This window comes from Chelonia mydas, chromosome 16 (assembly GCF_015237465.2).
Source record: "Chelonia mydas isolate rCheMyd1 chromosome 16, rCheMyd1.pri.v2, whole genome shotgun sequence".
NCBI classification, from domain to species: domain Eukaryota; kingdom Metazoa; phylum Chordata; order Testudines; family Cheloniidae; genus Chelonia; species Chelonia mydas.
Genome location: NC_057857.1, coordinates 25,347,572 through 25,372,359, shown reverse-complemented (window position 1 = coordinate 25,372,359; position 24,788 = coordinate 25,347,572). Strand labels below are relative to the sequence as shown.

General features: G+C 41.5%; 3 protein-coding genes across 28 annotated transcripts in view; 1 reads left to right on the top strand and 2 right to left on the bottom strand.

The window, feature by feature from the left end:
• SLC2A8 (solute carrier family 2 member 8) overlaps positions 1-15,382 on the bottom strand; it is a 116,982-nt gene extending 101,600 nt beyond the window's left edge. For 2 of the 12 annotated variants that reach the window (XM_043530563.1, XM_043530562.1), the window contains exon 1: positions 15,116-15,378. Coding sequence is in view for 4 of the 12 variants with exons in the window: in XM_043530555.1 (XP_043386490.1) it covers positions 3,255-3,308; positions 6,623-6,675 (107 nt within the window). In the remaining 8 variants the exon portion in view is untranslated. Of the gene's footprint in view, positions 1-1,400; positions 2,458-3,254; positions 3,309-6,622; positions 6,714-15,115 lie in introns of those variants that run through there. The other 10 variants (XM_037879526.2, XM_037879528.1, XM_043530555.1 and 7 more) reach the window with 9 other exon arrangements.
• Positions 12,356-24,788, top strand: part of LOC119563838 — a 57,694-nt gene continuing 45,261 nt past the window's right edge. The window contains exons 1-2 of the transcript XR_006286185.1: positions 12,356-12,684; positions 19,344-20,522. The gene's annotated coding sequence lies outside the window, so the exon portion shown is untranslated. Of the gene's footprint in view, positions 12,685-19,343 lie in introns of the transcript that reaches the window.
• The window catches only part of RALGPS1 (Ral GEF with PH domain and SH3 binding motif 1), a 375,247-nt gene continuing 370,261 nt past the window's right edge, over positions 19,803-24,788 (bottom strand). For 14 of the 15 annotated variants that reach the window (XM_037879494.2, XM_037879497.2, XM_037879496.2 and 11 more), the window contains one exon: positions 23,335-24,771. In XM_037879494.2, the coding sequence (XP_037735422.1) occupies positions 24,742-24,771 (30 nt within the window). In that variant the 3' untranslated portion in view covers positions 23,335-24,741. Of the gene's footprint in view, positions 24,772-24,788 lie in introns of all 15 variants that reach the window. The other variant, XM_037879504.2, reaches the window with a different exon arrangement.

The following is a 24,788-nucleotide window of genomic DNA, read 5'->3' as shown; positions in this document are numbered from 1 at the left end:
TTGCAAAACATAGCTACATTTCAGCCAGGTTAAGCCCTACAGAATATATCTGTAACTTAAATATTTGACCTGGCAACACAAGTCCAGTTATGTTTGTCCTGCTGATTCTGATGAGAATTTTATACTTTACATGTGAATTAGTTATTTATAAGCTTTTGTGAATAAATGTTGAATTTATTTAGTACTATTTCCATGAGATTTTTTTGAATATATATCCTAAAAAATTAATGGAAACAAACCGGCCAACATAGTGATAGTTTTCTGAAGATTTAAATGAAAATGCCAGAGACATTTTTTGACTGAGTAGAAACAAAAATACTATGGCAGTCTATAAACTAGTGAAAAAGAGGGCCAGATTCACAAAAGGACTTAAGTGCCTAACTGGCACTTTAGGTGCCTAAATCCAAGACGCACACTCCATTGGGATTCACAGCCTACCTACTCAGCTGCCCCTGAGCCCTGCAGATGCCTAAACTCGCTTGGCACCTAAGTGTTTGCAATAAAAGTTCCCTAGGCAACTACATTTCTGGCTTTGTGCTGGCCGGCTGTGCATCGCAGCCACATGACAGGCATCCAGATGCCTAAGCCCCAAAATGATACACATGGGGAAAGATAAAAGCATTCCTCTGTCTAACTTGCCTGAAGAAGTTCTGAGCATGCCTACCACATTGGGCCCCTATAGGCAAGCATACACAGAACATTGCAGGGGAGAGCAAGACCACCTCCCTCATGACTTTTAACCCTAGTGGTTAGGATACTCACCTGGGATGTGGGAGACACCTAGTTCAACTCTCCCCCTGAGAGGGAGAAGGGACTTGTCACCTCTTAAGTGAGTGCCTTAGCCACTGGGTTATGAGACATTCTAATATGGGGCTCCCTCAGTTTCTTCTATTGACTCTGTTCCAATGTGAATAAATAATGAAATACTCCAGAAGGCATTCTGTGCCAAAAAATTAAAAAGTCTGCACACAATATTTTAAAATTCTACAAATTATATTTGTCAAATAAATGTGGAGGCTCCAGCATGGCACTGGGGAGCACAGGACACTGTCTGCACAGCGGTTGGAGATCACTGTGCAGCTCCCCCCAGGACACGGACTCAGTGGTGAGGTTGCACCCAACCCTGACACAGCACAAGGACTGGGCCTGTCCCAAAAACACTCCAGGGTTCTGCCCCTCCATGCCAGGTGTACCAAGTGTGGCAGGCAGGCTCAGCAAGGCAAGATCCAAGTGTGGAGGAGCATAGTATGGGGGGATCCAGGTGTGACAGATTTTTGTTACTAATTTGCCGGGTAGCTGGAGCTTGTACACTACCAGGGCGTTGCGATTTACAATGGAGTACAGACCCACCCACTTGGCATTCAGAGTGTGGGCCACCTTCCCCAGCTTTGGAACATTACCTTGTCTTCAAGTTGCCATTTTCAGATGTCTTTACTGACAATCCCCTTATGCTTGGCCTTTTCCTTATCTAAAGCGGTCTTTACGGCTTCACGGGTTTTACACAGCTTTTTTTTTAACTGGGCAAAGCTGAGACATTTTGGTTCTGGCAAACAGTAAATGCGATTATTGGTAAACACCATATTTACATTACATTTGCTTACTAGCAGGTTGCTAACATTTTTATTTAATTTTTTTTTTTTTTTTAGGAATTGACACATACACATTGCCCATTATACAGTACTTTGGTCTTATTATTTAATTTATTTTAGATACAAGATTTTAGGGAAATGTCTTTACTACAGAGCTTTGGAGCAACAGGCAAGGATAAGCACACCCACTTTTGAGGAGTCCACTTGGTACAACCTCTGGTGTTCAATAGCTTCCCTCCCTCCCCAGCCCACTGGCTTGAGGTCTGGGGTAGCCAGAAGGATTCCATGTTCACTATGGGTAGTGGGCTAACTTTTTATATTTTTGCCTTCAGAGCCTGTTGGTGTGCGATTTTAATAACAATTCCCCCCGTGAAAAGGTCTGGCCTTACTATACTAAAAACGTACTGCATTTATTTGTATTGATAAGTATTAAACAGTGATATTTTTTTTTGCTTTAGCGAGTGTATTAAAACCTTAGTGTTTTTTGATATTACCCTAAAACATTTTGTGTTTTAAGGTGAACAAACCAAGTATCTGCATTTTATTACATTTTATAGCTATAGCAGTATGTATTTTTTTTATTTGTATTTGTTTTTGTATTAGGCTGTTTTGTAGCTGTGACAAAGAGCTTAATTTATTTTTAATTATTTGTAGGTTTACAGTATTTATAATTTTTGCTTTAAAATTATTTTTTTATAATATGGTGTCTGCTACTTGAGGAGGTTTTCCTGCAGCATTTGGTACACAACAGTGCTTAGCAACAAGACAAACAACACAAGATAACACAAAACACAATTTCTATTGTGACAGTAGATTCATGGTATTTTGGGTTGCTTTTCAGCTGGTGTCAGCTTTTTCTGTTTTTTTTGAAAGACAAAAGAACATGTTTTTACCCCTTTAGGGGTGGCAGATTATTGCTTAAATTTTATTTTTTTTATAAATATTTTTGCTGATTGCAGGCAAAACAGAGTTACCCCCACATTTTCCTGTGTTTGTTTATAGGCAGGCCAGATTTCCATGACTTTTACCTTTATTAGTTAGGTAATTTGCATTAACACAGATGCTTTTTGGTTTGCTTTTGGATTTAAAGCCATTAGCAGCTCAGAGACTCTGTCTTAAAAGGAACACATTTAATTTTTAGCAGAGTTTTGAATATTTTTTATTTTTAATTTTTGCTTTTAAAACACACAGCGATTTGAAGACGAAAACACAACCTATTGTGGCTCCCTTTGGCAAAGTGATAGTTTGATTACACAGAGCTATTTTAAGGCTTAGTGCAGGGCATGGTCTTTCTCTCTTTTACTACAGCTTTTATTTGCTATTTTGTTATTAAAAAACAGATTAAATTTTTAAAAAAAATTTTTGGTTTTGCTTGCCCTGCTGCAGCCACGATTTTGGTTTTTATTTTAAACAGTTTAAATTTTATAAAGCATTGAGTTACCTTAAGGTTTGAATGCTAAATACCAAAGTTAAACAACACTAGTTACCTGTGTCTGGCAAAAGTGTTACTTGGTTTTGCAACTTTGAATGGAAGATTCAAATGGATTTTAGTGGTATTATTTAAAACAACACCAATGTATTTTAAAACCCCAAGAGTGGTTTTTTTTAGCAAATTTGACTAACTTGTTTATAGTCAAATGATTTTAATTGAACAGTCTTTTTTACCTGGATTGTTTACAGACCTTCCTTTGGAAAAGGGCCCATTTTCCTTCAGAATAGCTGCAAAGAAACCAAGAAATTTTTTTAAAAATATTTTTACAACGTTTAACTGATTAATTTTTTTTAGCCTTTGCAGAGTTAACTTTTTACTTTTTTTAAAATTATTTGCTTATTTTTTAAAATGACACCTTCATTAACTCAGATTTTATTATTTTAAGTACTATTTTAGGGATTTGAATTTTTTATACCTGTACTTACCGGGTTTTTTTTATTTTTTAAGGTTTTTAACCTGTTTTTTAATTTTTTTATTTGCTGCCTGTTTGCTTGTTTGGACCTGATCCTGTTTTTCTCATTGAACCGTTTCTTTCCATGGGCACAGGCTTCGTTCCATTACTAATTTAGCAAGGAGGGTGGGCTCCTTAATTAGCTGCCACCCCTCCTGGTCCCTTTCCTCTTTACAATTACCCCACGGGGTGCTTTTCTTGTAGTGGGGATGCCGTACATACAACCTTATTTTTCCTTTGTGCGCTGGATCTCGCCTCGGTCTTAATGAGGGCCGCTATGGGGGTGCAACAAACATTCAACCACCCTTGGGGATCTTTGCACAGCGGGAAATCAAAGCCCTCACAAGGGTTACCCAAATCATCCCCTGTGAGGCTTGCCACCTGGACCGAACGCACGGCCAACTAACATTTTAACTGCTCAATTTTCTTTTCATGGCGCGCACACTGCTGTTGGGGCATATGCTGAACACGAATGGTTAAATCTTTGACAAGTCCTTGAAGGACTGGTACTTGCTTAGCCAGTGCTCCCAGGCAGGTGCGTTCTGCTTTTTTCCTCTGGAAGTCCTGTCTCAAGGCTTGCAGCTTATTCTGGGTGTAGACTTGGGTTGCCGCCTGCTACGTGATTTGTGCTTTCAGTTGCTCAATTTCCATTAGCTGTAACACACCTCCCTTCTCCCCAGCTCCTCTTGCTGTCCCAACAACATTTGATACCACATGGCTGCTGCAGTTTAAATTAATTCCACAGCTGCCCCTAGGTTTTTACCCTTCTGCTTTTTATACTTGGCATATAGGTCTAACAAATCCTGCCAAGTCTGCACTCTTTTCTGAAGCTCCGCCACAGAACCTTGGTGAGAGCCTTCTCCAGCCGGGAGAGGTCTTCATCTCCCTTTGAAAGAGACAGCAGGGTCCCATCCTTCTTTGCTGCCTCCTCCATGGCTTGGGCATCAGGCTCACCTGCCTCCTGACCAGGCAGCTGGGCTACCGTGCCCGCACTCCTTAATCCCTGTACGTCCGGCATTGACCCCGTCATTGATGCCATCACCCACGACTGCGGGACTCCCAGGTCCACAGCTGTACCCTTCTGTTTCCTGAACATGTTGTTACAATTCCTTAGCACAACTTTAAAAATCTTTTAATTACTTGAAATTGCACGTTGCTTACACCGACCAGCACCGGGGCTTACAATGATCACCCCTCCCCGCCTTTGAGGGGCCAGAGAAAGAGACGCTAAGCCTCCCTCCATATTATTCTGTCCGATCCCACCGAAGGATACATACACCCCAACTCTGTCCGGTTAGAGCGAGACACCCTATGTTCTCCTCTTCAACTCAGTCATTCTACGACTGGGGGTGTACGCACTGAGGATTATTCCCTTGGAGCGAGAATTGCAAAGTTCCCCTCCCATTGCCCGGTACTGCTACGCCCAGGGGTAGACCCACTTGCACCCTTCCCCCACCGACCGGGGTGGAGAGAGGAATACTAAACCTGCCTCCGGTTCTCTGTCATGCTACGACTGAGGGTGGGGCACACCTTTAATCATAGAATCCTCAACATGAAATACCAACAGTGCCAAACAGAGCAAACATGAATGCCAGACAGAGCAAACATGAAATACCCGGGGGGGGGGGGGGGTCGGGATACAGGAACACACCATGTGACTAAATTTTAAAGCTTTATTAAGAAAATAATAAAAGAACAGCAGAGCGTGCTGGAATCACGTCCATGTCACGTAGAGGAAGGAAAAAGCATTCGTGCCCGAGCTGTAACCCACTTCCATACTCACACCCAAGCTACCCCAGGCTGGCCAGGCCTGAGCTGTACTGTCAGAAGGGGGTGGGGGATGGACGGGAGTCTGTCCTTTGCACAGGTCATTCGGGGTTCCGCTGCAAAGTCTCCAAATTGTTTCTGCTCTTGGGAGGGTTTTTAAGCCCTGGGGGTCTCTTGGGGGCATCCCCTTCAGAGACCTTTGTTCCCCATGCTCAGTATACCAGTCCAGACCGGCCTTCTGTGGCTTCTTCAGCTTCCCCCAAAACACACCAGCTCCAGGGTCACAAAGGCAGACTGGTGAGTCTCACTGGGCAGCCAACTTTTGCAATTGTGTAATCTCAGTCCTGCAACTTGCTTTGCTTTTGGTTTTATTTTTTACAGCCAGCTGCGGGTTTGGTGGTCGGCAGGCGGAGCAAGGCAGAGACTGTGTTGATTTTTGACCTTGAGCGCAGAGCCGCTTTCTTTTTTATTTTTAGGCCAAGTTGAATTTTTAAATTAACCCTTTCCTTTCCCACCTCGGCCTTCTAAGACCTGCAAAGGAACCTTTTATTTTACTTTTATACCTTTAACCCTTCTCAAAACACTTTGCAATGCCTGCAACAGCGTTAGCAACGTACAATACTGATCTGCCTCCCCAGGGGACTTGAGGGAGGGGGCCATTGGGGTGTGACACAGGTGTGGGTTGAGACTCTTCTGTGTGGGGCAATCTGGGTGCGGGCAGCTCAGTAGGGAATCCGACTATGGGGGGATCTGGATGCACAGGGTCTTGTTGAGGGGTTCTGGGTGCAATGGTAATGGGACTCTGCAGGGGGGGTCCAGGTGAAGGTGGTTGGGGCTCAGCATGGGAGAGGCTGGGTATTGGGTGGATAGAGCTCAGCAGGCGGCTTGGGATCCAGGTGCAGCTGGTTGGGGCTCAGTGGGGTGGGGATCTGGGTGGCTCTTCAGGGTGGTCCAGGTGCAGGGGTAGTGGGGCTCATCAGGGGAGTTCTGAGTGCGGAGGGGGGTGGCTCGGTGGGAGGATCTGGGTATGAGGGGGTCTGGATGCATACAGGTTGGGTGGTTGGGGGAACAGCTCCCTGTACCGGGTTCCCTCCCCCTGCAGCTGAGGAGTAATGGGTGCAGGAAGTGGGGGGAGAGTTTGCAGAGCTTCCTGAAATTGGGGGAGAAATCTGGAGGTGGGTCTGACCTGGCCCAGATGCCATGCAGGGAAGAGGAAGTCCCATTCTCCCCAGCCCAGCTGGGACTAGCAGCTGAGCATGATGCAGGGTAGGAGCCATCAGCCAGGTCTTCCCCAGTACCGTCCCCTGCCCCACAGTGATTTACCTCTCTGCTGGCTGCCCTGAGCACCCAAAACACAGTGCTGGAGAGGGTTGCATGACAGCTCTTGTGGCTTCCCTGTCAGAAAGTCATTTTTCTGTGGGGAAGCAAAGAAATTGGTGGGGCTCATAAATTCTGCACATGCACAGTGGCGCAGAATTCCCCCAGGATTAAATAAAAGAATCACAGGGCCAGAAAAAGAGAGCACAAGCTTCTTGCCAAATGGTGGAGGTATCTAATCCCAAGAGATGGAATGCAGGAGATCCCTGCAGCCCAGATTTTGTGCCTATCTCCAAGAGTTTAGCCCACCCCCCTCAGCTTGGCACCTCCCATTGGCTAGTTTAGGCAAGAAGCTGCCTACTGTAATAGCTTTTGTGAATCTCATTCTGAGGCACCTCTCTCCTCCCATTTATTGCAGGGCTTGAAGATGCCTAACCTAGGCTTTGTGAATTCCAGTGATTTTCTAGGCACCTAAAAATTAGGGATGGTGACACTCAACATTGACATGCCTAAGTTCCTTTGTGAATCTAGCCCAAATGATTGAAATAAACTGGGTTCCAGAAACCACAGTTCTCATTAAACAGGTGTTGTGGGTATAATCTCACAGAACAGCATCAGTGCAAATCCAGTTAACATTAATAGGAAAATTAGCCATGGGCAAAACAAAACCATTTTCCAAAAACTTTGAGAAAAAACTTTATTTTATGAGTGTATTCTTCTATGAAATTAATAATTTTATTAAATTCACAGACTATTAACTTTAATTCATTATTTTTATAAACACCATGTTGCTTACAAAAATAACAATGACTGTCTGAAAATGTGAGACATTGTGAAATGTCAGCTGCCAAAGCTAGCAATTCAGAGATCATATGGCTGCTGGCATAAGGGGAAACTTACAACACTAAATAAAACCACCTCCTTCTATGCTCCTTGTTGAACAAGAAATGCTAAATTGGTTTTAAAGTTCATAGACTGAATTTACATTAACCCATGCAGTCAAACTCACTGGAGTAACGGATGGACTAGAAACAACACAAATCAAAATGGTCATTTTGTTATATTACTTTCTTTGTTATGTTCTAATTCAATAATTTCCTAATAACATATTACAACGCCTAAAGAAAGAAAATATTAAAACCAAATATTTAACATATTTATTTAAAGACCACCACCTTTAATGATGAAGAGCCCTTAACAGCTATGCTGGCGAAAGTACATTGGGAGTTTTACTTTGTCTTCCTATTTCTAGAAGTAGAGCAATACTCTGATCCCTAAATAAATTACATAAACAAGTTGTGTTTCCATAAATATAAGGAAAGTGGCTGAGATTATGTACAATGTATTTTCAGCTTCTTTAGAAAAAAAATGATGGGACTAGAGCAAGAGAGAGACACACACATTTAACAATATCATGCCACCATTCTTAACATACTTGCATCACATCATGGCTCACTTATGTTTTTAATTTACAGTAGCTTTTACCATGAGTAGGATTGCTTTTCCAGGTCTCGTTTTCAATGCTGAAAATTACTACTAAACTCGTTTGCCCTTTTACAAATGGGGGCCTTAGGAATGTCTGTAACTGTCCCTTTAAAGGTGTTTCCAACAGCTTCTGAGAATACCTGCAATATATTTTTCATAGTCCATTTGAAGTACTGCTTTTTTTAGCACTTTGTTAACATTCTTAATCAAAGACAAGTTATATCTCCAGAGGGTTGGATATGTGAGAAATTTTTTAGGTATTGTGACAAAGTTCCTCCTCTGCCTTGGTGAGTCCTGTGCTTTTTGGTGGATTTGCTCGCTTCAGAGGTTCACGGCAACCCTCAGTTTGGCTGCTTCTGCTAGAGGCTCAAACCTGCCGTCCACTCAGCTAACCTCATCACTGACCAGCATGGGGGAAATGGAGAACAATCCCCGCAGTCTCTGTGTCTCACCTAGTGGGCCTGGGACAGGCCAGATCCCTTTCCAAATTAGACCTTCCCTTCTGGTGTTTCCCGCAGATCAGGTCAGCTCCTCCTGTGTCCAATGAGGAGTTGGGGGGATGGGGGGGAACCTCTAATAGCATTGGCTCACATAGCGAGTATTTTTTTTTCCTACTTGTCCTGACCGGAAACTTTTCCTTTTTTCCTTCTTTCCTCCTCATTTCCCAGTCCACTACTTTTATTCTCCTGTTATCACCTCATCTCCTACCTGGGTTCCATTTCATCCCTAGCTCAGCATCTCTATTCTTCTCCTTCTCTAGCAGCTTTTTTCCAACTGCCCCTTCTGGTGGATTCTGAGCCCCCACCCCAACTTGAGTTGCCTTCTCCTTGGCTGTCTCTCCAGGATACAGGCTGTCTCCCCAGGCTGCTGCAGGTATTAGGCCAGGGTGAGGGTTACTACTCTTGCTCTCTATCTAGGTCAGGTTACACTTCTATGATATGGAAGCGGACAAGCCATAAGTGCCTGACTTAGACAGTAATGTAAAATGAACTAGGTATCATGATCTTTGAAAAGTGCTGAGGATGTAGTTATAATAGGGCTTAATTAGTTTCTGTGACACAAAGACCACATTGTCACAAATAGACTACGTTTGAAAACACTTGTTTGCATCTGGGACCCAGCCACATGATTGGTAAATGCAAAGCAAATGCTCTTTGTGCTCAAATTGCAAGCTTTCCATGGGCAAACTTGTGGGATCAAGGGGTCAGAGACAACTCAACTTAAGCCTGAGTGTGTTGGGTCGAGAGTGTTTTCAGACCCAACCTGAACCTGATACCTGTAGTTGGGTCCTGTCTAGTTCAGGTCAGATTGCAAGGTTCAAGTCACTGGTACTTTAAACAAAGCACTAGATTTTATGTAGCTGGGAAAAATCAGGTACCAAATCATAAATTGCAGCCCTAACCTCCCCATATACTTCCAGAATCTCAGTGAGAAGCCCCACTAACTCAAGCAAAGAAGATGCTGTACTTGTCCCCACTGCAGCTGATTACCTATAATTTATGCAATTTTATCTGTGGGAGTCCAGCGTCCTCCTCCAAACTGCCACAGGCTTCCTCTTTCCTGGCACAGGGTCCTTTAGTAACCAAGAGAAAACTCTGGAAGTTAATCAGTCACCAGATTAACCAGATAATAAAGAAAATGTTCAGACATATAGAATGGGCAGATTATAATACTGAAAATATTACAATGCCACTGTATACACGGGAGGATCTCCCCAAGTGTTCATTTCTAGTCACCCAAATAAACAATTCAGCACAAATAAACTGGGTTCAGAGAGAGGCTGATGATTAACAGCCCGGAGAGGCTGCCTGAGACTATTTACCTTAGCGTATAGCTCGCTCGCAGACTGATTGGAGAAGAAAAGGCAAAATCAGGTAAAATTACACTTTCCCACATTAAAAAATAAGGGATAATCCTGACATTCATAGAATCATAGAATATCAGGGTTGGAAAGATATTAAACTAGGAGGAGTGGTAGATATGGTGGCAGGTTGGGATAGGATACAGAGGGACCTAGACAAATTGGAGGATTGGGCCAAAAGAAATCTGATGAGGTTCAACAAGGACAAGTGCAGGGTCCTGCACTTAGGACGGAAGAATCCAATGCACCGCTACAGACTAGGGACCGAATGGCTAGGCAGCAGTTCTGCGGAAAAGGACCTAGGGGTTACAGTGGACGAGAAGCTGGATATGAGTCAGCAGTGTGCCCTTGTTGCCAAGAAGGCCAATGGCATTTTGGGATGTATAAGTAGGGGCATAGCCAGCAGATCGAGGGACGTGATCGTTCCCCTCTATTCAACATTGGTGAGGCCTCATCTGGAGTACTGTGTCCAGTTTTGGGCCCCACACTACAAGAAGGATGTGGAAAAATTGGAGAGAGTCCAGCGAAGGGCAACAAAAATGATTAGGGGTCTGGAACATATGACTTATGAGGAGAGGCTGAGGGAACTGGGATTGTTTAGTCTGCAGAAGAGAAGAATGAGGGGGGATTTGATAGCTGCTTTCAACTACCTGAGAGGTGGTTCCAAAGAGGATGGTTTTAGACTATTCTCAGTGGTAGAAGATGACAGGACAAGGAATAATGGTCTCAAGTTGCAGTGGGGGAGGTTTAGGTTGGATATTAGGAAAAACTTTTTCACTAGGAGGGTGGTGAAACACTGGAATGCGATACCTAGGGAGGTGGTAGAATCTCCTTCCTTAGAAGTTTTTAAGATCAGGCTTGACAAAGCCCTGGCTAGGATGATTTAATTGGGGATTGGTCCTGCTTTGAGCAGGGGGTTGGACTAGATGACCTTCTGAGGTCCCTTCCAACCCTGATATTCTATGATTCTATGATTCTAAGACAGAGGCAAAAAAAGCATTGAGTACATTAGCTTTTTCCACATCCTCTGTCACGAGGTTGCCTCCCTCATTCAGTAAGGGGCCCACACTTTCCTTGACTTTCTTCTTGTTGCCAACATACCTGAAGAAACCCTTCTTGTTACTCTTAACATCTCTTGCTAGCTGCAACTCCAGGTGTGATTTGGCCTTCCTGATTTCACTCCTGCATGCCCAAGCAATATTTTTATACTCATCCCTGGTCATTTGTCCAATCTTCCACTTCTTGTAAGCTTCTTTTTTGTGTTTAAGAGCAGCAAGGATTTCACTGTTAAGCCAAGCTGGTCGCCTGCCATATTTACTATTCTTTCTACACATCGAGATGGTTTGTCCCTGTAACCTCAATAAGGATTCTTTAAAATACAGCCAGGTCTCCTGGACTCCTTTCCCCCTCATGTTATTCTCCCAGGGGATCTTGCCCATCAGTTCCCTGAGGGAGTCAAAGTCTGCTTTTCTGAAGTCCAGGGTCTGTATTCTGCTGCTCTCCTTTCTTCCTTGTGTCAGGATCCTGAACTCGACCATCTCATGGTCACTGCCTCCCAGGTTCCCATCCACTTTTGCTTCCCCTACTAATTCTTCCCGGTTTGTGAGCAGCAGGTCAAGAAGAGCTCTGCCCCTAGTTGGTTCCTCCAGCACTTGCACCAGGAAATTGTCCCCTACACTTTCCAAAAACTTCCTGGATTGCCTGTGCACCACTGTATTGCTCTCCCAGCAGATATCAGGGTGAATGAAGTCTCCCATGAGAACCAGGGCCTGCGATCTTGTAACTTCTGCGAGTTGCCGGAAGAAAGGCTCGTCCACCTCATCCCCCTGGTCTGGTGGTCTATAGTAGACTCCCACCACGACATCACCCTTGTTGCTCACACTTCTAAACTTAATCCAGAGACTCTCAGGTTTTTCTGCAGTTTCATACTCTAGCTCTGAGCAGTCATACTGCTCCGTTACATACAGTGCAACTCCCCCACCTTTTCTGCCCTTCCTGAACAGCTTATATCCATCCATGACAGTACTCCAGTCATGTGAGTATTCAAATCCAGCAAATTTAAAATTTACAGAGGAACTACTTTTAACCCAAACATAATTAACTCATATCTATCCTGAAGATCTATTTCTTTCACAACACTTACAAGAAACTAGATGACTAAGCCTTCTGCTTATTTATTCTTTTTTTTAAAATGTAAATTATGTGAGGAGGTATTGAATGGTGGGGAATAGGAAGGGGAACTTCATGTGATTAGCTTAAATATAAAAAAACCTCAACAGCAAACATGCAATTACTAATCTATCTCCAACCCCATCACTTTGCTTGTACAGCCTGATCTAGCTGTCTCCTCAACCTGGGTCTGCCTTTGTACACTTTTTTGTGTGTGACTGTACAGAGAGACACTCTTTCTGTGTTTCGGTGCTATCACAAAAAACGGTTACCTACCGCTTGTAACTGTTATTCTTTGAGATGTGTTGCTCATGTCCATTCCAAGTACGTGTGTGCTCGCCGCATGCGCAGTTGCCGGAAGGCTTTCCCCCTAGCGGTACCTGTCGGGTCGGCTCAGGCACCCCCTAGAATCGCGCCTTCATGGCACTGCATATAGGACCCTGCCGACTCGCTGCCTCTACAGTTCCTTCTTGCCAGATTACTCTGATGAGGGGAAGGCGGGTGGGTCTGGGAATGGACATGAGCAACACATCTCGAAGAACAACAGTTAGAGGTAGGTAACCATTTTTTCTTCTTCGAGAGCTTTCTCATGTCAATTCCAAGTAGGTGACTCCCAAGCCTTACCTAGGAGGTAGGGTCAGAGTTCATGGACATAATTGTTGCTTTGCAGGCATTGTTACAAAGTATCTTTAAGTTTGTTTTTGTTAATATTTCTGATAGGCCGTAGGATGGGGGAGATAATACCTCATAAAGTAGGAAAGTGCTTCCAAATGACAAATGCTTGCCTGTGCTAAAGCATAACAACTAACACAGAATGGCTGCTTACAAAACAGTTTCACTAAAAGAGTTATCAGCATTCCCCCCTAAAACTCAGGACAGCTTTCTTAGCCCCATGGCCTGATCTCTGTGGCTGTGGCTTTTTTAAAAATTTGTTTGTCCTCAGTTTAGATTTTAAAAAACATTAGAAAAGAAGAAAAGTGGGGGAGTAGGGGAAGAATGTGGGGGGGGGGGGCGGAGGAAGACTCCTTATCTCTGGTGAAAAACAGCAAACTTTTTTTTACATAAGCTAATTTTTTCTTGTGTTTTTTGTACAAATCCAAACTTTAAAAAGCAATCTTTTTTTTTTTGTTAATTTTGTTTTTTATTAAAACACATGTAAACTCCCCTCAATTGCCCGTTTTCATATTCTTACCCAGTTGCTGTTTTGGTACTTTAAAAACACTATTTTTAAAAGGATAGGCTAGTATCTTAAGCCTTTTTAGTTCACTAAACATCTACAAAATATCCCTAAGAGGGGCCTTGTTTTGTTACAGCTCAGTCAATACTGCTTTTTCATGTTAAACTTTTAAAAAAACAAACATAATGCTTCAAATAGGCCTCACTGCATACAGAATATCCTAAAAAGGTCATGTTATGTTACACCTCAGTCAGTGCTGTATTTTCATGCTAAATGTTATAAAAACCCTTTTATATAATGAAACACGGTATGTTTAGCAAGTGTTAAAATTATGGGGGAAAAGTTGAGGGATGGGGATGTTCGTCAAATAGGCTATCTCTGAGCTTCATTCGGTCACAAAGCGATGGTTTTTGTCTTTTACAATCAGTAAATGGAATAAAATACTTGTTATAACATTCACAAAGTATCTTTCAATGCAATCTCACCATTTGTTAAAACTTTAACAGTGTTTAAAAAGTTAGGAAAGAAGCAAACTGGAGGGGTGACCCCTAGAGCCTTGCTAAGGCAGACTATAGTGCATGGATCGCTGGCTAGCCTAATTAGTCTTATCTATTTTTTAAATGTAGAGAAAGCCACAGCTCCAGCCTGTGCTGTATTATTTTAATAAAATCTCTGGACCCAAAACAAACACAGGAGCTTGAACCTGTGTCTCAGCACACGCGTTGCAAACATTTAAAAACAAAAATATTCTGATAATGCAACAGAAAAATTCATACTTAAATCTAAAAGTCCTAAAAAAATGGAAGCTTAATATAACTTTCGCATGGATTTGTTAAAAAGTGGGGAGGAAAACAAACTTCTCTCTGATCCATGGGATTACAGAATAAGGGGAATATAAACTAGCTGTTACTAAGGTGCTGTGGTTTTCACTCTGGGGTGTTTTCTGCGTGCTTTTTCTTTTTTTAATTGAAACACACATGTAAAAATGTTAAATAAAGGGCTCTGTCTTCATATAGGCTTGTCTTTTCAAGTGATTATTCCTTTACAAGCCTTTCACCTCTATTTGTTAAAAACTTTAACAAATTACTTTTATAAACTAACTGGCTGTGGTTTTAACCCTGAGGTAATTTGTTTTTTTATTTTACATTGTTAATAAGATTAGTTACAAAGCAATGTCTTCTTCAGATAACAAAAGGAAATGTTTATTTCAACAAGTATTTGGTATAATTTTGTTTTAAAAGCAGGTCTAGGGCTTTCTTGTTATGTTCTGGCCTTGATCCGCTGTCTCACAGATGCTGTTTTTGCTGAAAATGGCTTTGTTGATAAAGCATGCTGATTCAAATTGTTCTTACTAAAAAATGATCAATGTTAGTCTAAAACATAGGGGAAAACTTTTTTTATCACTATACATTACTTTTATAAACAGGTTCTCTGTGTTTTTAACCCTGGGATGTTTCTGCATGCTAATTTTTTATTGAAACACATATGTAAAAGTGCTAAATAAAGAAATATGTCTTCAAAGAGGCTTGTCTTTTAAAGTGTTTATTCCTTTACAAAACTTAATATAACTTTCACTTGCATTTGTTAAAAAGTGGGGGAAGAAACAAACTTCTCTCTGATCCATTGGTTTACAGAATAAGGGGAATATAAACTGGCTGTTACTAAGGACCTGTGGTTTTAAACCTGGGGTGTTTCTGCATGCTCTATTTTATTGAAACACACCTGTAAATAAAGGGATGTGTTTTTATATAGGTTTGTCTTTTAAAGTGTTTATCCCTTTACAAGACTTAATATAACTTTTACTTACATTTGTTAAAAAGTTTGGGGATGAAGCAGCCTTCTTATCTCTGATCCACTGACTCACGGATGCTGTTTTTGCTGACAGGGGTTTTGCTGCAGCTTCAAATTGTCCTCACCAAAAAATAACCAATAATAGTCTAAAACATAGGGGAAAACTTTTAAAAATTGTTTGTTACTAAGGGTTTATGGTTTTAACTTTTATTAAAGCCCCTATGTAAAAGGGGCTACATGGTGGAAAAAATGCTTGGGGTCTGTTTTTTTAGATAAGAATAAGGCAGTTAAAGGGGGGGCGGAGATGGCTCTTGTTTACAAACTTTGGGACTATAGGATTGGTTCAGGAAAATGAATTCTATGACACTGCTGTAGAACAACATCTGATTGGGCCGACCCAAAGGCGGTGATAACAAGCCTGAGGGGCTGTGAACCTGGGAAGTTGTCTCTTTCCACAGAAACACTTGGAAGGGTAAGATCTCTCTCTGACTCAACCACGTGCTGACTATCTTTGCCCTTTGCAAAGGGGCTTTCTTTTCCCTTTCCTGTTCTCTCTTTTAACCTATCTTTATATGTTTCTCTTATTTAACTCTTTTTAAATGCTCTTTACTTAACCTATCCTTGTATTTAATAGTTTAAATGCTTTTTTATTAACCTCCCTTTATACTTTTTAACATGTGCTTACTAAACAGTTTCTGCTTTAGTAAATGCCCTTTTTTGCCATGTGTGTTCTTTTTAAACCTATTTTTCAATATTATTTAATGTTTTGAAATGCTCTTTTCTTAACCTACCCTTATATTTAACATTTTAAATGTTTCTTTCTTAACCAACCTTTATATTTTTACCATGTGCTTACTAAACAGTTTCCTTTATATGTTTCTTTTATTTACCTCTTTTTAAATACTCTTTTGAAGGGCCGAAATCCACATGCTATTAAGTAACAACCTGATATATAAACTGTGTCAGCTCTTTTTACAGGCCCAAAGTCCAGAATTTGGTTAAGAGGCCAGAGGCCTAGCAAACAGTGAACAATGTTAGCTAAGAAAGAAAAACAAACAAAAAACAACCTTGCTTTTTGCTAAGATAAGCTTGGTCAGCAAAATGCCAGGTGGGGAATCATAATTGGTAGCTTTATCTAAAAGCTGCAAACAGACCAAAGGAATGAAAGGGGCCCTTTTCTGTAGAAAGGGGTACCTTCCCACACACCAACGTTGAGTTTATGGAAGAGGTTCAAACATGTCAGTATGAGATATAACATCCTCCCTCTCACAAATGTACACCCCTTCTCCAAGCCACTACCAGTGCCTGCCTTAAAAACACAAATAAGCAACTACAAAACAATTTCTATTGCCATATACTTTTCACTGTTTTTTTGTTTTAACCCCCAGGTATGTACCTGTAAACAATCAATGGGGCTACTTCATTCCTATAAATCCCAAATCAGAATTCAACATATATATTTTATACTAATATACATTTTATACATTGTTTAAAGTACTAATTGTATGTTACTTGTTAACCTAAAACCATGGGCGGAGACATTATGTAATCTTTGACTATTGGCTACTGTGCTTATCTTGTCTTCCTGCTAGACCTATCCAGGGGTTTGGATTTCCCTCTGCCCATGGAAAATCCATATAATCCACTGTAATCGATTGTTTGGCAGTGTCTCTGAGCCTAATAAGCAAAGTAACACACCACCAGCGCTGTTTGTAATAAACCCACATGCTTGATTCTACACGGTGTCCATTTTGGTCCTTGATTTTTCTTAACCTACCCTTACATTTAATACACCTGTTACATTTATCTCAAAATTTTTTATTCTTTAATAACTATAGTGAGCCGGTGTGGCTCCCTGCCGCCCCGGAGAGGGACGAGCCCTTCTGGACACCGGAGTGGGCAGAGCTAGGGAGCTCTGAGCCCACCCCCAGAGGGTCAGGCAGCGCCCCCGAAGTATAAAGGCTCGACCTCAGAACTCACTAGGGAGACAGCTGCTGGGGAGGCCAGACGCCTCCGACCTGTCCCGCGCCCGCTACCCAGAGGGGTTGCCGGGCCTGCCCCACGCCTGCTATCTGGAGGAGTTGCCGGGCTTGCCCCACGCTAGCTACCCGGAGGAGTTGCTGGGTCTGCCTCTAACCACCTATCTGCCCCGAGGAACCCAGGGTGCCGGACCCCCTGGAGGACACCACTGTGACCCAGGTACCACCCGAGGGGGAGTCTGGAAATAGCCCGGGGGCAGCTGACCCTAGTCTGGCTGCAACACTGCCAGAGCCCATGTCAGTGTGTTGCGGCCAGGATCCCCACTGACCCAGCAGCGGGTCTTCTGCCGCTGCTAGGGCCCCGGGCTGCGTCCCCCCCTGCCACCCAACTCATGGGTGGCAGTCTCCCCCTCTTCCAGGCCTTTTGGGGCCTGGGCTTATTGCTACTATTATACTGCTACTGCTCGGCCCCTGCCTGAGGGCCTGAGCGCCTGACTCATTGTTGCCCAGGGCCTGGGCTCATTGTGCTTATTTCAATTGCCGCAAGGGCCGCCGAGAGAGACTCCCACAGCAGAACTAATTCCCCATAAACATCAACAGTGTGTAGTGAGCCGGTGTGGCTCCCTGCTGTCCCGGAGAGGGATGAGCCCCGGCTAGCCTCTTTACAATAACATATCAAACTAGTCCTTTAAAAATACTTCTCTTTACTCAACCTCACCAAAAATCTCTTTTCTTTAATAACTTGCCTCTCTTCTTTAAAAACAAAAATCTTTATTTTTCTTTAAGTTCTCTTTCTGTTCTTTAATAACATACCAAACTAGGCCTTTAAAATAATCTCTCCTTACTAAACCTAACCAAACAACCTTTCTTTCCTTTTTTCCTGTAAACCTTACCAAAGCTTTCTTTTTTTAATCTTTAAGCTCTGACTCTATTCTTTCGACCTTTTTCTCATAAAAAAACAACCAAATGCAGCAAAGCACAAGCATGCAACATTCCCCCTATTCAAACATAAAAAATAATCAATTTTTTTTTTAAATGGCCAACAGCGCCAAACCTCGACACCAACGGAAACGGGGAAGGTGGGCAGGACATAGGAGGGTCAGTCCTAGGACCAATCCTGTTCAACTTATTCATAAATGATCTGAAGATAGGGGTAAACAGTGAGGTGGCAAAGTTTGCAGATGATACTAAACTGCTCAAGATAGTTAAGACCAAAGAAGACTGTGAAGAACTTCAAAAAGATCTCTCAAAACTAAGTGATTGGGCAACAAAATGGCCAATGAAATGTAATGTGGATAAATGTAAAGTAATGCACATTGGAAAAAAAACCCCAACTATACATACAATATGATGGAGGCTAATTTAGCTACAACTAATCAGGAGAAAGATCTTGGAGTCATCGTGGATAGTTCTCTGAAGATGTCCACACAGTATGCAGCGGCAGTCAAAAAAGCAAACAGGATGTTAGGAATCATTAAAAAAGGGATAGAAAATAAGATGGAGAATATCTTACTGCCCTTATATAAATCCATGGTACGCCCACATCTTGAATACTGCGAACAGATGTGGTCTCCTCAACTCAAAAAAGATATACTGGCATTAGAAAAGGTTCAGAAAAGGGCAACTAAAATGATTAGGGGTTTGGAACGGGTCCCATATGAGGAGAGATTAAAGAGGCTAGGACTTTTCAACTTGGAAAAGAGGAGACTAAGGGGGGATATGATAGAGGTATATAAAATCATGAGTGGTGTGGAGAAAGTGAATAAGGAAAAGTTATTTACTTGTACCCATAATATAAGAACTAGGGGCCACCAAATGAAATTAATGGGTAGCAGGTTTAAAACAAATAAAAGGAAGTTCTTCTTCACTCAGCGCACAGTCAACCTGTGGAACTCCTTGCCTGAGGAGGTTGTGAAGGCTAGGACAATAACAGGGTTTAAAAGAGAACTGGATAAATTCATGGAGGTTAAGTCCATCAATGGCTGTTAGCCGGAATGGTGTTCTTAGCCTCTGTTTGCCAGAAGCTGGGAATGAGCAACAGAGGATGGATCACTTGATGATTCCCTGTTCTGTTCATTCCCTCTGGGGCACCTGGCATTGGCCACTGTCGGTAGACAGGATACTGGGCTAGATGGACCTTTGGTCTGAGCCAGTATGGCCATTCTTATGTTCTCATAAGCCCTAAATGGGGCATGGAAACCTGTCAAAAATATATGGTGATGAATACTATCAAGCTGTATACCACTGTTGTTTGTTGTTCCCTAGGTCATGCAAGACAGTATCAAAAGCCTTACTGAAGTCAAGATATACCACGTCTACCACTTTCCCCCTATCCACAAGGCTTGCTACCCTGCCAAAGTCATGGACTTGTCTCTACTTCTGCGCACAGACAGATCTTAACAAGGGACTACAGAATTTGATCTGTTTATATAAAGCCCTGATTGTATGAAAAAAGAGAGAACAACCTCACATAGATTGGAAGTTTGGAAGGATTTTCCTTGTTCTTTGCCACACATTTTGATCCTGTCACATCTGCTTTATAAATGACTGTAGTTTATGCAACTATAAAGTGTAGTGTCCAACTATGTTATTGTTTAATCACAGACAAAGCACAGTTTGATGTGCTTGACGTGAGAAGTTCTAGTTCATTGTATACTTCAAATCTACTCTTGACAATACATGGTATTGTTAACAATCTGACAGATTCACAACCAAATGCATTTGTTTGTTAAACAATTTTTTTACATTAAGGTATTTAATTAGTGAAACAATCATTATCAATGTAACAAGCTGAAATACAGCAACTTGATACAAGACTGAGGTAACAAAATACTTTGCCAAAAACCTAAAGACTCCCACACAAGGGTTAAAAGTTCAGTGGTTATTATGGGTGAGACAATTCACAAAAGTTATAGAAAGTCTGTACACAAATGGCATGCAGTGGGCTGCTGAAAAATACGGCCAAAAATAGTGCAACAGTGTTCACAAGAAACAAAGAAATATAGAAATTGGTTTACATTGTAATGCGACAAATGGATTGTATATTGAAAACTTTTGTTGATGCCTTAATTGAGTGCTAATGGGACAAACATGCATTTTGGCACTGAATTACTTTAAAATTACACACACTAATAAATTAATAATAAATATTGCCTGAAATATATCTAATATCTTCACAAGTCTGAAATTAGTCATCCTGAAAAACAGACTAAAAAGGCCTGTTTTTACAAAACAGCTGAAGTTTTACTGTGCGACTGATAACACTTACAAGGTTTATGATATCCTTTCATAGAGGTGATATTTTAATCACTGTCTATTATTTCAACAGGAGCTTTTAATTCACATTAAAAGTGCCAGATACTGAGTCCCCAAAAAATCAGTAATTATTAGAATTCATACTTTCTGTATTTAACAATAAATGTATTTAAAAATGGAGTAAGCTAATACCATCCCTCTACTGTTCTATCATTCTCATTCATTTTGTCTTCTCAAAAGCTACAAAGCAATACCACAATTATTGTGATATACTACAAGAATTTCAAGACATATTGCACAAGGCAAAACTACACAATTGCCATGTTCAGCTCTGTTTTACATAATATTATCTACTCTGCAACTGGTGATCAGCTCAAGCATTCATTTTACCAATTCTTTAAAAACTTTAAAAATGCAAATGACTGAAGGTCTCAAGTAGCATTATTTTGAGGGTTTTGTTCTCTCCACAGACACACACAAATTCCATCCCTGGCACTATGAGAGACTCCTGGATATCAGAGTCACTTTTGTGTGTGTTCTCTCATTCATGCCACAAATAGTTCAGAGCATATCCTGGTTTCACGTTTGAACTCCTATCTTTGTAGGGGTTTGCTATACAGGTGAAGGGACCTGGAGATGTTTGGAACTTCTCTGCCATAGAATCATAGAAGATTAGTGTTGGAAGAAACCTTAGGAGGTCATAGTCCAACCCCCTGCTCAAAGCAGGACCAACCCCAGCTAAATCATCCCAGCCAGGGCTTTGTCAAGCTGGGCCTTAAAAACCTCTAAGGATGGAGATTCCACCACCTCCCTAGGTAATCCATTTCAGTGCTTCACCACCCTCCTAGTGAAATAGTTTTCCCTGATAGTCAACCTAGACCTCCCCCACCACAACTTGAGACCATTACTCCTTTTTTTGTCATCTGCCACTACTGAGAACAGCCTAGCTCCATCCTCTTTGGATGGAGTTGAAAGCTACTTTCAAATCCCCCCTTCATGGCCAGCTTCTAAAGGGCTTTTCTTGAGAAAGATTGTTTTCTAAGGATGAAAAAACTCCCTGCCCTGAATAGAATAACACCTAAAATGTTCCACAAGGCTTTGAATTCTACAAGCCCTCTAGATCTAAACAGGTTCCAGCTTTTGCCATTACTAGCCTATCAGTTGACTGTGAGTGTCACTTCAAGGTGAAACTTGGTCCACAGTCTCAGCAGCCACAACATCCATTACTTAATTTGAATTACAAGCACGGTGGAAAAAAATGAAATGAGAATTAGCTGTTTCTCCCCTCCCCCATTACATCTAAAAACAGCTTTAGACATTTCCTTAGCCTCCTAATATGGATGTCAGGTCAGTGACTGTTACAATTTTAAATTAAATTTTATATTTAACAATGACCAAATTGTTCTCTTATTAATGGGGTAACTAAGCATTTGCAGAACATTTTGCTGCAAGGATTTCAGTAGGATTTGTGGAACAGAATCCCTGCACAGGGGAATCACCCACATCCCAATAGAGCAGAACAAGATAGATGTAGTTGTTATGGTTTCACCTGGACATGACTGGTGAATAAAAGCACTACGTAAGTACGTTTCAGAGTTCTTGCAGAACCATTAAAATTAGCTGTGTTAAAAATTCTGCTCTGGCAAATGTGCATTTTAAACTTCGATGCTTGAGGCCACAATTTACCTGTACCTATACTGTCCTCATCCTCCTAAACACTCATTTGGTTGGCAATCTGGAAAATACAAGTACACTGTTAATTGTTGGCAATGCATTTATTAGTCCCTCCTCATTTTTTAAATTATGTCACAAGTCCCTTTATAAATCTTTGCCTGCCAATGCCTACGATGGCAAAATGCATACTTATTTAAGAAAACAGTTTGGTTTCTTGATCTATCACCTTCCTAATTTATTGTACTAGGTGGGCCACTTTACATTCTTACCAGTAGCCCTGGAAGCTACAAAACCCTTTATGATCCATTAGGCAAACTGGGAATTCAGGATGCTTGAATACATGTTATGTATGTCGAGGAAGTGTTGTCTTTAAATATAATTGAAAAAAGCAACAGCATTGTAAGTGGCATTACATTCTAGCTCTGGCTTAAACACAGAAATCCAAGGACATTTTAGATACAGGCAGCGCTCCACGGCTCCTGATTAACAGCAGCTCTATTTTATACAAATTCTGCATAAGGGGGTGGCAAGTTAGATCTTCAGCCTTTACTCTTAGCATTTGAGGGTTTAGGTCAGACATATAACATTACAATAATGCCGTTTCAGATGGTTCAACCCTCTGGCTGCTGCAATAGATTAGATATGCGTACAGACACACACACTACACATACATGCGCCTATGAATTCATTTGAATGGTAGTCCAGAGAATACCTGCATCCTCAGAAATAGTTTAAATTTATAACTCACCTCTCACCACAACCATCCATGCATCTCTCTGTCCAGGAGAATAATTCAGATGATTTCATTTTCAAATAGTTGGGCAACAGTGACATGCTGATGACAGAATTTCACCAGCATCATCATCTTTAAAAATCCTCTGTGTAAGATCTAACTATTGAAAATTCCATTCTTGGACTACAGATGCTGTTATCAGGTCACTACTACAACTAGTTTTTGGCTTGGTAAAAAAGCAAAAAGATATTTTTTGGCCACTCCTCTATCCCACTGAAGATCTCTTGAACCATCAAAGAAGTCTGATGTCAAATCTGTGTGAATTCTGATACTTGCCCTGTCTCTCCCTACAGGAATCAGTAGGAACTATTTTTCTTGTCACTTACCAAGTTTCATTCTCAGGATTGTGACACAGACAGTTAAAAAACATTTTTATAGTCAACAGAAATTCAGCATTACAAATAAGGTATTTTTGTAAGATAAATTTAAAAAAATCTGCTGTAAAATCAAGATTATGTGAGATCAGCAGAAAAGCCCAGTGACTGGGCACTTGTTTTGATGTAGGGCTCTAGTCATCCAAAATTATTTCTGGTCTTTCATGGTCTGCAAGCATGTGGTCGAATCACAGGACTCTCCCACCTAGCTCACCATTTTGCTCCATTCTTGGGGAGCTGCAGAGTGACGGTTTTAGGGGCATTGGTCATGGCATTAGAAAGCCTAGCTGAAAGTGAGGTGGGAGCTTTATGCAATGATTCATCCTTGATGGATGAAGCCTGAACACTGACCAGCAGAGGGATGTGACTAAAATGTGAAGAATACTGAAATCAAGGTGAGAATAGCAGAAAGCTCCGACCAGCAGGAAGTGCTAAGGCACACCTGGGAAAAGAGAACCAGGTGGTTTCTCCTGGCAGAGAAGGGTCTCTTACATGCCAATCAGTCCTGCCTAGATCTCACCTCCATCATGATTTCAGAGGATTAGAGGCCTTCATGACAGCAGTCCTAGTGGCATTATTCTGCCTACCAGGTGATGTGTGCACACATGCAGGTGCTGAATGGGATTGGATCACCCACATGAGAGTGGAACAGTGAGTGGAAAGTTCAGCCATTCTGAGGAGTCAGCACTAGTGGCTGGGAAGATCCAAATACCTGCATCTATGGAGCTAGGGATTTTAGATGAATAGCACCCATAGTAAAGGGGAAAAAAATAAGGCCAATTTATCCTTAGGAGTAAGAAAATCCAAGAAAAGCTGTAACACAAAGTGAATTTAAATAGCAATGGACCCTTCACTCATCTGGGTGTCCCTTTATATTATATTTAAAAGCAGCACATTCAAATGAAAGAAATACTAAATTAAACTATTTATCTTGTGCCAAAATACACATTTCCCAAATAGCTCAAATGCGACCTGCAGAATTGTCCAGAGAGTTGATACAAAATCTGAGGCAACCACATTACCAAGCAACTCAGTGCACTTAGATTATAAAAATGTTGTTCCACAATTTTCTATTCTAATTGACACTTTGCAGCAAGTTAACACTGTCAATCATTTTGTGCATTAGAAAGAACTGAAAACCCAACATGGGCTAAATGTTCTTCAGTCACATAAAGCAGCTTAACAATAAAAAGAACAGTTTAAAAAAGAATAGGCAGAAGATGTGATGCACAGTTTGTGGTCAAACATTAGTCCAGGGCAGTTTGTGACCACAAAGTTAAAGTCAAGGTTTCCAGGATCCTGCGTCAGTCAGGACTCATCTTCAGTCTATCTAAATTGTCTACTTATGTTCAGTGCATGAGACTATATCTGGTCCTAAGGACAACATTCACTTTCTGCTTTTAAAAGCTGTGTCAAAATCACTTTCAAGTTACATAGAAAAGTGCTGAAGTAATCTTGTCTGGGGCAGCTGGCTCACATTAGGGAGCTCCTTCTCCCCTTCTCCTCAGGGAAAGATATTCCCATCCTGCAGTTTGGCACTTGAAGTCACACCACATACTGATGCAAGTTATTCGAATGACATTAGGTTAGCAGGTACCTGGAAGAGAATGTAAA